Source organism: Plectropomus leopardus, chromosome 1 (genome assembly GCF_026936395.1).
Source record: "Plectropomus leopardus strain MGB_pleo_1.0 chromosome 1, ASM2693639v1, whole genome shotgun sequence".
NCBI classification, from domain to species: Eukaryota; Metazoa; Chordata; class Actinopteri; order Perciformes; family Serranidae; genus Plectropomus; species Plectropomus leopardus.
The window spans coordinates 504,952-518,455 of NC_142176.1; the positions used below are offsets into that span (position 1 = coordinate 504,952).

The following is a 13,504-nucleotide window of genomic DNA, read 5'->3' on the forward strand; positions in this document are numbered from 1 at the left end:
TGTTTTCTGTATGTCCAGATGTCTCACGTAGGTCAGTAAATTATGATTGATACAATAATTACAATGCTTTTGAAAAAACGTTTTGTTTTTTTAATTAACAACAGCAATTTCTATCAATGACAGATCCTGATTCACAGCTGAAAATAATTATTAAATGATGGAATAATACATGCAGATGGATGAATTAATCCAGTATTTTCTGCGTCATGTTTAATATTTAATTTTGCACATATGTGTATTGTGTATTTTTGGTGCTGTATATATGTATTTGCTGTTTTGTTTGTGCTTTGATGTAGACAGGACGCTTGACTGTGGATGAGTTTATGGATGAATTAAGTCCAGTGTTTTTCTTCGTATTTAACTGTGCACAGATATTTGTTGTATACATATGTGGTTGTATATACTTAGTTATTTTTATTATAGTGAGACCATGATTCTGTGTGCAGGTTCACGCTTTCAGCAGCAGGCGGCGGCGTCACTGCAGCCGCTCACATAAACACCGAAGAAGAAGAAGCTGCAGGAAGCAGGAAGTGGTTGTCAACAGCTCCTCTGCTGCTCGCTCCATGATTTTGTAGTTTTTTTTGTAGTTTTTTTTAGAGAAGAAAACAGACATTTTGGGTGATTTTGTCCCTAAATTATCTGATAACAACACAGATATCTCTCCTCCGGCGGCAGGGCGTCCTCGGTCTGTCCAACATGTCTTCCGCGGTGTCCCCGGTGGACGTGGAGGACGAGAGCATCCTGGCGTCCATCTTTAAGGACAGCTTCCCGGACAGCTGGAGGGACAACCCGGACTTCGCCGCCTACCTGTCGGAGCTCAGCTCGTTCGGGGTGGAGAAGCTGGTCCGGGAGCCGGAGCGGCTGTCGGAGGAGCGGGCTCAGATCCTGCAGCAGACCCGCGAGCTGGCCTTCTCCAACTACCAGACCTTCATCCGGACCGCGGACTGCACCGAGGCCATCTACCGGGACTTCGGCCGCGTGGAGGCCAGCCTGTCCCGGCTGCTGGACAAGCTGCCCGGCTTCGGAGAGCGCTGCAGGTCAGTCTTCGACCGGGTCTTCAACCGGGTCCTTAACCGGGTCCTTGACCGGGCTGTGAACCGGGTCTTTAACTGTTGGAGATTTCTATAGTTTTTATTTTCTTTCACATTTGTTGTTGATGATGTTTTTACATTTTTCAGATCCACAAAAACTGTAAACGAAGAAATTATTGTTGGTTTTTCACATTTCCAACAGTCTTTGAACACATCACCGCTGCCATCAAATGACGCGTTCAAATACTTCTAATACTTCTCCTCAAATACTTCTAATACTTCTCCTCAAATACTTCTAATTACTTCTCCTCAAATACTTCTAATACTTCTCCTCAAATACTTCTAAATACTTCTCCTCAAATACTTCTAATACTTCTCCTCATGTACTTCTAAATACTTCTCTGTGTGTGTGTGTGTGTCTGTCTGTCTCTCTGTGTGTGTGTGTGTGTGTGTGTGTGTGTGTGTCTGTCTGTCTCTCTGTGTGTGTGTGTGTGTGTGTGTGTGTGTGTGTGTGTCTGTCTGTCTCTCTGTGTGTGTGTGTGTGTGTGTGTCTGTCTCTCTGTGTGTGTGTGTGTGTGTGTGTCTGTCTGTCTCTCTGTGTGTGTGTGTGTGTGTGTGTGTGTCTGTCTGTCTCTCTGTGTGTGTGTGTGTGTGTGTCTGTCTGTCTCTCTGTGTGTGTGTGTGTGTGTGTGTGTGTGTGTGTGTGTGTGTGTGTGTGTGTGTGTGTGTGTGTGTGTGTGTGGTGTGTTCAGGGGCTTCGTGAAGGAGGCGGAGGAGCTCGGCGTCAGTCGGCGGATGAACAGTCTCACGCTGAACCGTCACACGGAGATCCTGGAGATCCTGGAGATCCCGCAGCTGATGGACACCTGCGTCCGTAACGGATACTACGAGGAGGCTCTGGAGCTGGCGGCGTACGTGAAGCGGCTGGAGAAGAAGCACTCGTCGCTGCCCGTCATCCAGGTGAGCCCGTCGCTCGCTCCGAGCGTCTGGTGACCGTTACCCGTTACTGATCGGTGTCGTTTTCAGGGAATCGTGCGTGAAGTGCGTCAGTCGACTCAGCTGATGCTCAACCAGCTGCTGCAGCAGCTGCGCAGCAACTCGCAGCTGCCCGTCTGCCTGCGTGTGATCGGCTACCTGCGCAGGATGGACGTGTTCACGGAGGCGGAGCTCCGGGTGAAGTTCCTGCAGGCGCGCGGCACCTGGCTGCACTCCATCCTCGCCGCCATCCCCGAGGACGACCCCTACTTCCACATCACCAAGACCATCGAGGCGTGCCGGGTGCACCTGTTCGACATCATCACGCAGTACAGAGCCATCTTCTCTGACGAGGACCCGCTGATGCCGCCTGCCGCCGGCCAGCTGGCGGTGAACGAGGCCGCCATCTTCCACGGCTGGGTGGTGCAGAAGGTTGCCGAGTTCCTGGAAACGTTAGAGCGGGACCTGCAGCGCGGCGTGGGCGGCCGCCTGGACTCCCTGCTGGGTCAGTGCATGTACTTCGGTCTGTCCTTCAGCCGGGTCGGCGCCGACTTCCGGGGCCAGCTGGCGCCCATGTTCCAGCGCGTGGCGGCGGAGACGTTCCGCGGGGCCGTGCAGGAGGCGGTGGACAAGTTTCAGGAGGACATGAACCTGTACACGCTCATCGCCCTGCCGGCGGTGCTCGGGGGGACCATCCCCCACGCCGCCCCCGGCACGCAGCCCGGCACGCTGCAGCCGCCGATGGCGCTGCTGGACTTCCAGCCGCTCGCCTGCTTCCTCAACAACGTCCTGACCGCCTTCAACGACCTGCGGCTCTGCTGCCCCGTCGGCCTCGCTCAGGACGTCACCGCCTGTCTCCAGGACGCCCTCGAGAAGGTGAGCAAAAACAGAACTTCCTGTCAGGTGACCGGCTCCGCTGTGCCGAGGGTCATCGTCCTGTTTCCTGTTTTTTTTTTCCTAAAACTTTGTGAGCAATTTAAAAAAAACAAAACCTGCTGATTTAAAGGAAACACGGTGTCGACGTTTTCAGCAATTCTTTTTTTCCCCTAAAAGGTTTTTGAGCAATTTTTGATTTTCATTTTTAAAAAAGAAAAAAAAAAAAAAAACATTGTTGATTTAAAAAAATAAAAATAAAAATTTGGGTAATTTTTAAAGGAAATGTTTGGGTGATTTTAAATAAGCCAGTTGTCGGTCTCGTGTCCCGTCAGGTGACCCGGCAGATCGTGGTGTTCCAGCGCGCCGAGGAGTCGGCGTTCAGCGGCAGAGAGAAGGAGCTGTTTGTTCAGTTCTGCTCTTCGTACGCCGAAGATTTGCTGCCGTTCGTGAACCGCTGCCTGCAGGTTCTGTTTCCTCCGGCGCAGCTGGCGCTCATCCTGGGTGAGAAACTCCTTCCTTCTTCTTCTGCTTGTTTTATACGTCGCTTTTTATCAGCTGAACGAACGAGCAGCGGCACTTTGATTTGGAGAAATTAAAACTTCAATCTGCCACTAAACTCGAATTTCTTGATCCCAGCAGGTCTCAAATTAAATTAAAACATGTCTGACCTGTTCTCGGGCATCGCACTTTTATCAATAAGTTTCCATGACTTTTTCATGACTTTTTCCAAGACTTTTTCAAGACTTTGAGACATTTTTTTCTCTTTAAAAAACTGTGGCATTTTTTAAAAATTAAGTTTTGGGTGATTTTTTAGAAGAAAAACATTGTGGCTTTTTTTTTTCTTTGAAAATTTTTGGCAATTTTTAAAAAAAATAAAATATTTTGGAAATTTATTTTTTCTGAAATAATTTGGGGGATTTTTTTTACTTTAAATAATTGTGGTGAAATTTTTTTCTCAAATTTTTTCAGTTTTAGGGGAAAAAATTGGGGCAAATTTTATTTTCCTGAAAAAATATTTGATTAGAAATTAATTTTTTTTCTTTAAAATCTCTGACAAACATTGTAAGGAAGAAGATAAAACAATCTGCTGTTTTCTGTCAAAATAACAAAATTATTCACTCGTGATGTCGAGAAAATGGTGTTTGAAAAATGATCGGTCGTGTTTCAGCTCCTGTCGCAGTAACTGAGTTGTCACGTAATTTTCGGTCTGAAGGGGGCGCTCTTCTCTCAGTGTAACTGGATCTTTGTCCGTGTTCAGGTGTCCCTCCGACTCAGCTGCACAGGTACGACGGTCTGGGCTGCATCGACCTCGCCGCCGTCCTCGAGCCTCTGGACTCGGTGCTCCCGCAGCGAGAGACGCTGGCTCCGCCTCCGGCAGCGGCGCCGGAGCTCGACATCGCCTCCGAACTCGGCAGCTTAACGTTTGAGCTCAAAGATCGGCCGACAGATCCCGACCTCACAGAGGAGACGAGACGTCTCGACCCGACGCCGACCCCGTCCGGTCTCCGAGAGTCTGAGGGACAAGACGAAGAGACGATAGGAGACGAAGACTTTTCTCTAGAGTGACGGACGCCAAGACCGAAGAATGAGACAATTTAGTGACTGTGTGTCTCCGGTGTGACGAGTTCTCCGTCTGGGGTTTAGGACACCCTGGACTCTGGGACCTGGTGGTGGTGGACATTCTGTCTTTGTGGACATTTTGATGATAAAAAGTAAAAAACAGTCCTTTGTCTCCCTGAGTCTTCTTGAAGGTTTAAGGAAACTTTAGTCGTTAACGAGATAAAACAAATCAAACGTCTGTGAGCGTTCACACCGAAAACAGAGCGACATCAAAAACACGGAACCGACCGTGCCGATAAATAATATGAGACTATAGATAATCTAGAATAAAATCAATACGAATACAAATCTTCAGAGGTTTTCACGCGGCTCCCGCACGTCAAACAGCCGTTCAGTCTTTTAATATACTCGTCGAAAAAACAAGGCCTGAAGTGGAATTAACCCTTTAACACCTGAGCAGACCAGCTGGACTTTTTTCAAAGGCACCACACGAAGAAGACCAGAAGACATGAAGACGCGAAGACATGAAGACGCAAAGACATGAAGACGCAAAGACATGAAGACGCAAAGACATGAAGACGAGAAGACGCGAAGACATGAAGACGAGAAGACATGAAGACGCGAAGACATGAAGACGAGAAGACATGAAGACGAGAAGACATGAAGACGCGAAGACATGAAGACGAGAAGACATGAAGACGAGAAGACATGAAGACGAGAAGACATGAAGACGAGAAGACATGAAGACGCGAAGACATGAAGACGAGAAGACATGAAGATGCGAAGACATGAAGACGCGAAGACATGAAGACGAGAAGACATGAAGACGCGAAGACATGAAGACATGAAGACGCGAAGACATGAAGACGAGAAGACATGAAGACGCGAAGACATGAAGACGAGAAGACATGAAGACGCGAAGACATGAAGACGCGAAGACATGAAGACGAGAAGACATGAAGACGAGTTGTTAAAGCACCTTCACAAAAAAATGGCCAAAACATCAGCAGAAATTAGCAGAAAATGACCTCAAAGCAACAAAAAGAAAAAATTCGTAAAGTTTGTTAATTTTGGAGAATTATTCTGAATATGTGATTAGATTTCTAAATCAAATTTTCTAAACGTTTCCCCTCATTTTTTGATATCATATATTCCCCCCGGCTCATTTTCAAACCTTGCGCTATTTTTTTCCCCAAATAGCGAGAAATCTCTTTCAAAGTTGCCTATTTTTTTCTGAAATTTTTCAAAATAAATCAGATTTATGTTACAATCAACATTTGAAAATAAAATAGAAATCCTTTTCACTGAAATGACTGTGTTCCTTTATTTTTGACCTTTTGTAAAAATGGTCTCAAATCTCAAAGCTGGGAATAAAAAAGTCCTGAAACGTTTGAACTCTATCCCTCAGATGTGGCAGCGCTGATGTAACGTACGTACGTACGTACGTATATACATGATCTGTGTTTTGGGGATTTCTGCTCGTTCGGCAAAAACATCGAATGTTACAAATACCAAAGTGTAAACAGAATAACTTTCTGCAGTCCTAACTGACGGTGCTGACGTTGAAATGTGCTTCGGAGGTTTGAAAACCGTCTGAACGGCGTTTAGGATTCGGGGTCGTCCGGCGAAAAGCTGAAGATGGATCCACATTTTTTAAAAAAGGTAAAAATATCAAATTCTTTCTGGTTCAGGTTTGAGACCGAACGGAGGCGTCACTTTAAACTCTGATCCACTTTTCTGTCACTTTATGAACCAAAACATGAATCTAGAACATCAGCAGAAGATCAAAGTCATCGTTAGTTTCAGAGCGAGTTCGGTTAACCCTTTAGAGCCAGCTCATCAAAAAAACAAAAATCTACTGAGCATGAAGTATATCAAAAATATTTCTGTTTTTTTATCTAAAAAACATCATTTAAAGGGTTAAAATTCTCAAAATTAATGAATATTGGTGATTGGTGATTAGGACGGATGTTGGCTTTAAAAAAAAGTCACGTTAATGTGACGTGCTGTGAGCGATGTGTCCGTGTGTGATATTAAAGCGGAGCTCTAAAGGGTTAAATGATGAAGTCATTCGATGTGATCGGCTGAAGTCAGATTATTTATTAGAGAAGAATATAAAGATAATATATCGACAAGACAAACTGCAGCTTTTATTTTTAAAGGATCATTTCTCCGTTTCTGTGTTTTACCTTCAGCACGGCGTCGCCTGAACGCCGCTTCAGTGACGAGGGCGAGGATGGTGAAGGTGAAGGTGATGATAAAAATGAGGATGAGGATGGTGATGACGATGTCATCACGAGTCCAGACGCCCGTCAGCGCCTCACTTCTTCTTGACGAACTTGCTGCGGGTGGCGTTGGGGTTGGCGCGCCTGCGGCCGCCGCCGCTCTGGCTGTCTCTGATTTGCAGGCTGGCCGCTCGGCTGTAGATGTCGTTCTGGCAGAACGGCGACGCTCCGGCCACGTAGTCGGGGTTGAAGACGTCCGTCTTCTGGCGAGCTTTGCGCGAGAGTCTCTGCTGAGGGAAGCGCTGGTCCTCCACCAGCTGAGGGTTGTTTCCGTGTTTCCCGCCCTGAGGCGGCGGCAGCGAGTGCTGAAACACAACAACACGCCGTTTCAATAACGTAAAAAACCAAAAACAAGAAATAAAAGGTTCATGAATAATAATAATAATAATTTAAGAAATAAATCTGAACTTTAATAATGTCTCTCTCTCCCTTTTTAAAAAACAATCTTCGGCTCATTTTCTCGTCACTTTCATTCATTTCTTTTGTTTATCTTTTCAAAATAAATCAAACCTGAACGCTCAGATTTCAAAGGTCTGAATTCAGCGTGAAAGACGAAGAAAAGAGTGTTTGTACACTGTGTGTGTGTGTGTGTGTGTGTGTGTGTGTGTGTGTGTGTAGATTTAAAAAGTTAATAACTGCGTCTCACCCTCAGTCCTCTGCGGTTCAGCACTTTGGGGTTTTTGGAGAAGTGCATCTGCGTGCTGCCGTCCTGACTCACGGTGACGGCCAGCTTCTTCAGCGTCCGGTTCCCGCAGTGAGGACAGAACACTTTGATCATGTTGCTCGTCGTCCTGAAATTTAAAATCAGGTTTTAAACGTCCGAACTCCACCGTTTGTTTGAACACAATATAGATTCAACAGAGAATACACACATATATAATGTATATACATGTACACACACCAACATATATATGTGTGTGTGTGTGTGTGTGTGTGTGTGTGTACACACACACATATATATATATATACAGTATATATATACACACACGAGCTGTGACTGTTGCCGTCGTGTGATTGGCTGAATGTGAAGACGTTTTTCAACCAATCACAGTAACCCTTAAAAAATAAATCCGTTGTGGTCTTAACCGGTCTAAACTTGAAATCCGGCGTCTGCTGTGTCCGAGACCGAGACGGGGCCGAGTCAAAACGTGTTTGAGAGGCAGACCCAGCGGCCGACGGTTTGGTCTCTCTGTCCGTCTGTGATGGACACTATGACCCCGTCACCGTCTCCGTGTCTCTGTCAGGACGCTTCTGGTCCCGCCTGCTGAGACTCATCGTTTCATCTGGACTTCACATGCTAAATCTACGCGGTCTGCGACGCGGCAACACGAGTCCATCAGCACTCTGGTCCAGAGACACACCGAGTCTTCAGGTCTCCGTTAAACTCCTCACAGTCCTGATCCCGGAGGACGAAGCCCTCCGGTCTCGATGACCTCTCTCCCTCAGACTGCGGACTCACCTGAAGCAGGCGTGACACCTCAGGATGTAGTTCCTCGCCTGTTTGATCAGCATCCCGTTAACGGACAGAACGTGAAGTCCCATCTGGATCAGAACGTTCTGGAAACACACAAACCAGAAACCATCGATCAGCTATCGATCGGCCCAAAACGAGATCAATTAAACGAATGATGCAGCAAACATCAGCGGATTCCAGCTGCTTCACTGTAAGAAGATATTTTTAATGTTTCTGAGTTCAAATAAAAGACGTGACGTTTTTAAAAATGAATCAGAGAATAACTGTCACATTAACTCAAACAAAATCTGGATTTTTTATTTCAAAATTCTTCTTTAACCCTTTGAAACCTTTTTCATTCAAAAACACGGAAAAAGGCCGAGAGCGGCTTCACAAGTAATGACCTCAAAAATAGGAAGAAATTGCTAAAAAAGAAAATTACCTGGAATATAAAGCAGAGACAGAAACGAAAAAACGTTTTTAAAAAATCATCATCAAAAAATAAATAATAATAGTTTTTTTCAGGTTTTATTCCTTTGGTGTTTTTTTAAATCCATTTTTATTTTTATCTCGTTTTTATTGTCCTTTTTACTGTGAGCTGCTTTGGGATTAATAAAGTTTATCTATCTATTGATCTCCCGATCAGAAGTTCAAACTGAGAACTCAGCGGGAGACTGACGTGGATTCAGGTTTCAGAGGGTTAAACTGAGATAAACGAAGCGTCAGTCAGACGTCTTTCAGGTCCAGCTGTCTCCGACTGTCTCCGACTGTCTCCGGCTGTCTCCGGCTGTCTCCGTTACCTGCATGGCGAAGTCGGTGGTCAGACAGCCGACTCTGACGTCAGCGGGCGCCGTCCAATCAGACGAGTCCATCTTCACCTGTGTGATGTTGCTGGGAGTGATCCAGCCGCCTCCGTCATCATCATCATCATCCTCCTCTTCGTCTTCAGGCTCGTTCTCTTTGTCCTCGTCGTCTGATTGGTCCTCTGACTCGTCCGTCTGCAGAGACGTGTCCAACGCGCTCTCTGATGTGGAGACATCGTCCGCTTTCTACAAACAAACAAACATCAGAGGTTTCCACAGCAACCAATCAACATAATGCCTGAAATTATGGGATGGATTTTTTTCTTTAATTTAAAAAAAAATTCTTTCCTTAAAAATTTTGGGTGCTTTTTTTTTCCTTAAAAAAATGTTGAGATTTTTTTTTTTTCAAGGTTTTTGGTGATTTTTAAAGGAAACATTTTGGGGTTTTGTTCAAAGAAAAAAAAACAATATTTGTTTTCTAAAAATGACTTTAAAGAGAAAAATTCAGCTTTCTTTCTTTTAAAATCACCAAAAATGACCCCATTTATCACAGCCAGCCCAGAGTCGCTCCGACACGCCCAGAATGCACCGCTCTGGATAAACGAACTGATTTAAGATTAAATTATGTTAAATTAGTATCAGCTGACTTTGAGTTTCTGATGGTCTTCGTCCTCATTTAATGATCCGGATCGACGCCAGAATCAAAAAACCTGAAACCTGAAAAACCTAAAATGACTGTTTGAGCGTTTCACATTTGTATCTCATCGTTTTTCAGGCTTTTTATTCTGCATGTGAGACCTGAAACTGCGTATTCAAGTTTTTGGCTGATTTGGGCTCCAGAGGCGTTAAAACATCGGCCGATGATCTCACACTCACCAGCAGATCCAGCAGCTCGCCGTCGATGGACGCCACCGGCTCTCTCCAGAACTGGAAGCTGTTGAACTCGTCGCCGTCGGCCGCCACAGAAGACGTCTTCGTGTCCGTCCGCGCGTCTGTCCTGGTGTCCGTCCGCGTGTTCTTTGAATTCAGAGCCTCCACGGGATCCTAGAGCAGCGATGACATGAACAGTAAACATGATCGGTGGCGTGCTGAGTTTACGTTAACCTTTAAACCGTACTGAAAGTGCCAATATAAAAGATGCCTTATGGAAAGATGCTGATTTTGAAAAAATAACTCATTTAATGTAAAAAGTGTTTCCTCTGGCATGAGCTGATTTAAAAAGACATGTTTGTCCAAACTGCAGTGGAAAAACTTTTTAGTCGTTTCTAGGTCACATGACGCTGTGAGGTCACATGACGCTGTGAGGTCACATGACGCTGTGAGGTCACATGACGCTGTGAGGTCACATGACGCTGTGAGGTCACATGATGATGATCAGTGTTGTGAATTAACTCTCTGGTCTGTCGCTGTGGCTGCTGGAGTCCAAAATCTCCCGGCTGAGCGGGTGAAATGCGTCTCGCAGAGCGTCGGTGTCGGGTTTCTTCTGATGCCGACAGCTCAACAGTTTGTCGGGACTCACCAGCAGATCCAGCAGCTCGCTGTCGATGGGCGGCAGCGGCGCCCTCCAGAACTGGAAGCTGTTGAACTCGTCGCTGTTTGACGTCTTCGTCTCTGTTTGAGTCCGTTGGACGTTCACGCCGTCCACGGGTTTCTGGAGGGACGGGGGAGTTTGGGTTTTATTTACAGACACATTTTCGATGTTACTCTCATGTCAGAACGAACATGAAGACGGCCTCAGAAACGGATCTGCGTCTCACCTTGGAGGGGAAGTGGAATCCTGCGACGTTGACGGGCGTCTCTGGGTGTCGCTGTGTGCTCTGAACGTTAACCTGGAACACAAAATAAATCCTGTCTGAAACAGCAGCTGGAGCTCAGTCTGCAGTCGGTCACATCCACGCTCCCACGACAGGGAAAAAAGGCTTTTTAACCCTTTAGCGCCCGCTTTAATACCACACGCACTCGTATCGGTCTGCACACAAAATGCACTTTTGAAAATCAAGCTTTAAAAAATATTATACATTAATATAATTTTGTACTTTCACTGAGTTCATTTTTAACCAACATCAGCCCTAATCACACATATCAGATATCATGTTATCTAATATACATATATATATATATAATATTATATTATATTTAGACTCTTTTAAACGGCAGTTTGTTCAGGATTTTAACCCTTTAAATGCCAGGCTGCTGTCATGATGGAGCATTTTTTGACCTGAACAGTCTGAATGTAACTATTTAGTTTCCACAGTGTATTTAAGACTTATTGTAGGAGCTGAGCTGCAAATTCACTGATTACACTCAAATACACAATCTGGACTACATTTAGGACATCTAACCGTGTTCGGAGAGCTCCAGTAGAAGAACAGAACACGGAGAACATGATGGAGATGGAGAGTCTCAGTCTCACCTTGATCTCCGGCTCTTTCTTCAGGTGTTGAGAGCCAACGTGCTCCAGCTCCAGCTGGTAGGTCAGGGCCAGGACCTTGATGTCGGTGGCCGACAGACTTGGGTAGTCTCCGGTCTTCTTGGAGAACTCAGTGACTGAGAAAAAAACACAGAGAGATCAAACAGGAGGCCAACAAACACGAGGCATCGGATCTCCAGTCTGACGTGTTCAGGGTCAGTTTACCCAGTCTGACGTGTTCAGGGTCGGTTTACCCAGTCTGACGTGTTCAGGGTCGGTTTACCCAGTCTGACGTGTTCAGGGTCAGTTTACCCAGTCTGACGTGTTCAGGGTCGGTTTACCCAGTCTGACGTGTTCAGGGTCGGTTTACCCAGTCTGACGTGTTCAGGGTCAGTTTACCCAGTCTGACGTGTTCAGGGTCGGTTTACCCAGTCTGACGTGTTCAGGGTCGGTTTACCCAGTCTGACGTGTTCAGGGTCGGTTTACCCAGTCTGACGTGTTCAGGGTCAGTTTACCCAGTCTGACGTGTTCAGGGTCGGTTTACCCAGTCTGACGTGTTCAGGGTCGGTTTACCCAGTCTGACGTGTTCAGGGTCGGTTTACCCAGTCTGACGTGTTCAGTCAGGGTCGGTTTACCCAGTCTGACGTGTTCAGGGTCGGTTTACCCAGTCTGACGTGTTCAGGGTCGGTTTACCCAGTCTGATGTGTTCAGGGTGCGGTTCTTTAAAGTTCAGCTGGTACGGCAGGAAGGCCAGACTCCTCCTGGTTGGTTTGTCTCGGATCTCGTTCACCACGTCTCTCAGAGTGTAGATGTTTCTGCCAATTTCCTGGAAAACAAACCAATACAACAAAGTATTTAATACAAAAACAAAACAACAACAATACAACACTACATATATGTTGTGACTCATTTTACCTTTAGGGACTGTTGGTTTTTTTTAGGAGGGGGGGGTGGTGGTGCAGAAAGGTGGGAGGCATGTCAATTAATTTTTCAAGAACTGCAAAGTGACTGTCTTTTATTTTGGCTTTAGCGGAGGGGAATACAACATTAAAACACCATGTTTTTATTTATTTTACTGCTGATTTTTTTTTTTAAAGAAAACATGCCCCCCCCCCACACCAATGGGTAAAACTTCTCGCTGACATTTAAAGAAAAAAAAAAAGATGATGAAGTATTTTATTTTTTACCTTTAAAAAAGTGAGGGGGGGGGGTATGTTTACTTTGTGGTGTTTTTCGTGTGCGTTTATTATTTTTGACTTTTCTCACTTTTTTAAATCATTCAGTTTTGTTTTCTTTTTTATATTTTTAGGTTTTGTGGTGGATTTTTTCCTTTTCGGGCGCTTATTCTATTATTTTCAAATATTTTTTTCCGGCAGTCCATACTTTTAGTTTTATTACTTTAAGTACTTTTTCCTGAATATATTTATTTTTTGCAGGATTGTTACTTGTAACAGAGTATTTGTACATTGCGGTATTGGTACTTCTACTTTAAGAGAGAGCAGATCTGCTGTTTCACTGAGAATAAAGTTATTAAATATTAAAACACGTTAAATATTAAAACACGTGAGGCGTTACAGCCCGCGGATCAGCTGACGGCCTTTAACGTCGCCGCCGTCACTTTCTCTCGGTAACGGACACCACGGACGGCCACGCGCTCACCGGCGGGTCGGTACTTTAGCTAAAACACGAGCTTACAGATGAAACATGAATAACTGAATAAAAACTGACCTGCAGAGGAGCTTTCTTTAAAAACGCTGCCGCGTCCGCCACAACATGCGCCACCGGGGGAGACGCCATCTTGGATCTGTGACCCACCGACTGCACCGACCAATCAGAGGAGAGCAAACAGGCACGTGACAGAGATCCGCTCTGATGCGTTCAGGGATCTCCGGACTAAAATAAAAATAAAAACAACAACAATAATACTTCTACAAGTAATAATATTAAATTTAAGACGAATAATTAAGTACATTGCAAAAATTAACAAAAAGAAAAACAGTAAAAAGTACAAAAAAATTATCCCTAAAGACTCCCCCCTGCATTTGAAGCATATTTTTCTAAATCTATAAAATACCTTTTTGAGGAGTATTTTTTGTTTTGGGGGGGGGGGG

General features: G+C 45.1%; 2 protein-coding genes across 2 annotated transcripts; one reads left to right on the plus strand and one right to left on the minus strand.

The window, feature by feature from the left end:
• Window positions 1-507: 507 nt before the first annotated feature.
• cog8 (component of oligomeric golgi complex 8) lies at window positions 508-4,604 on the plus strand. Its single transcript, XM_088069896.1, has 5 exons — window positions 508-1,037; window positions 1,784-1,991; window positions 2,058-2,882; window positions 3,215-3,383; window positions 4,141-4,604. Exons 1-5 carry the CDS (start codon window positions 697-699, stop codon window positions 4,446-4,448), a joined length of 1,851 nt encoding a protein of 616 aa, XP_087926022.1. The 5' UTR covers window positions 508-696; the 3' UTR covers window positions 4,449-4,604.
• Window positions 4,605-6,522: 1,918 nt separating this feature from the next.
• nob1 (NIN1 (RPN12) binding protein 1 homolog) lies at window positions 6,523-13,278 on the minus strand. Its single transcript, XM_088070499.1, has 10 exons — window positions 13,122-13,278; window positions 12,087-12,219; window positions 11,397-11,530; window positions 10,741-10,812; window positions 10,503-10,634; window positions 9,860-10,027; window positions 8,981-9,229; window positions 8,187-8,284; window positions 7,374-7,518; window positions 6,523-7,032 (listed from the first exon to the last, which is right to left on the minus strand). Exons 1-10 carry the CDS (start codon window positions 13,188-13,190, stop codon window positions 6,763-6,765), a joined length of 1,470 nt encoding a protein of 489 aa, XP_087926625.1. The 5' UTR covers window positions 13,191-13,278; the 3' UTR covers window positions 6,523-6,762.
• Window positions 13,279-13,504: the final 226 nt, after the last annotated feature.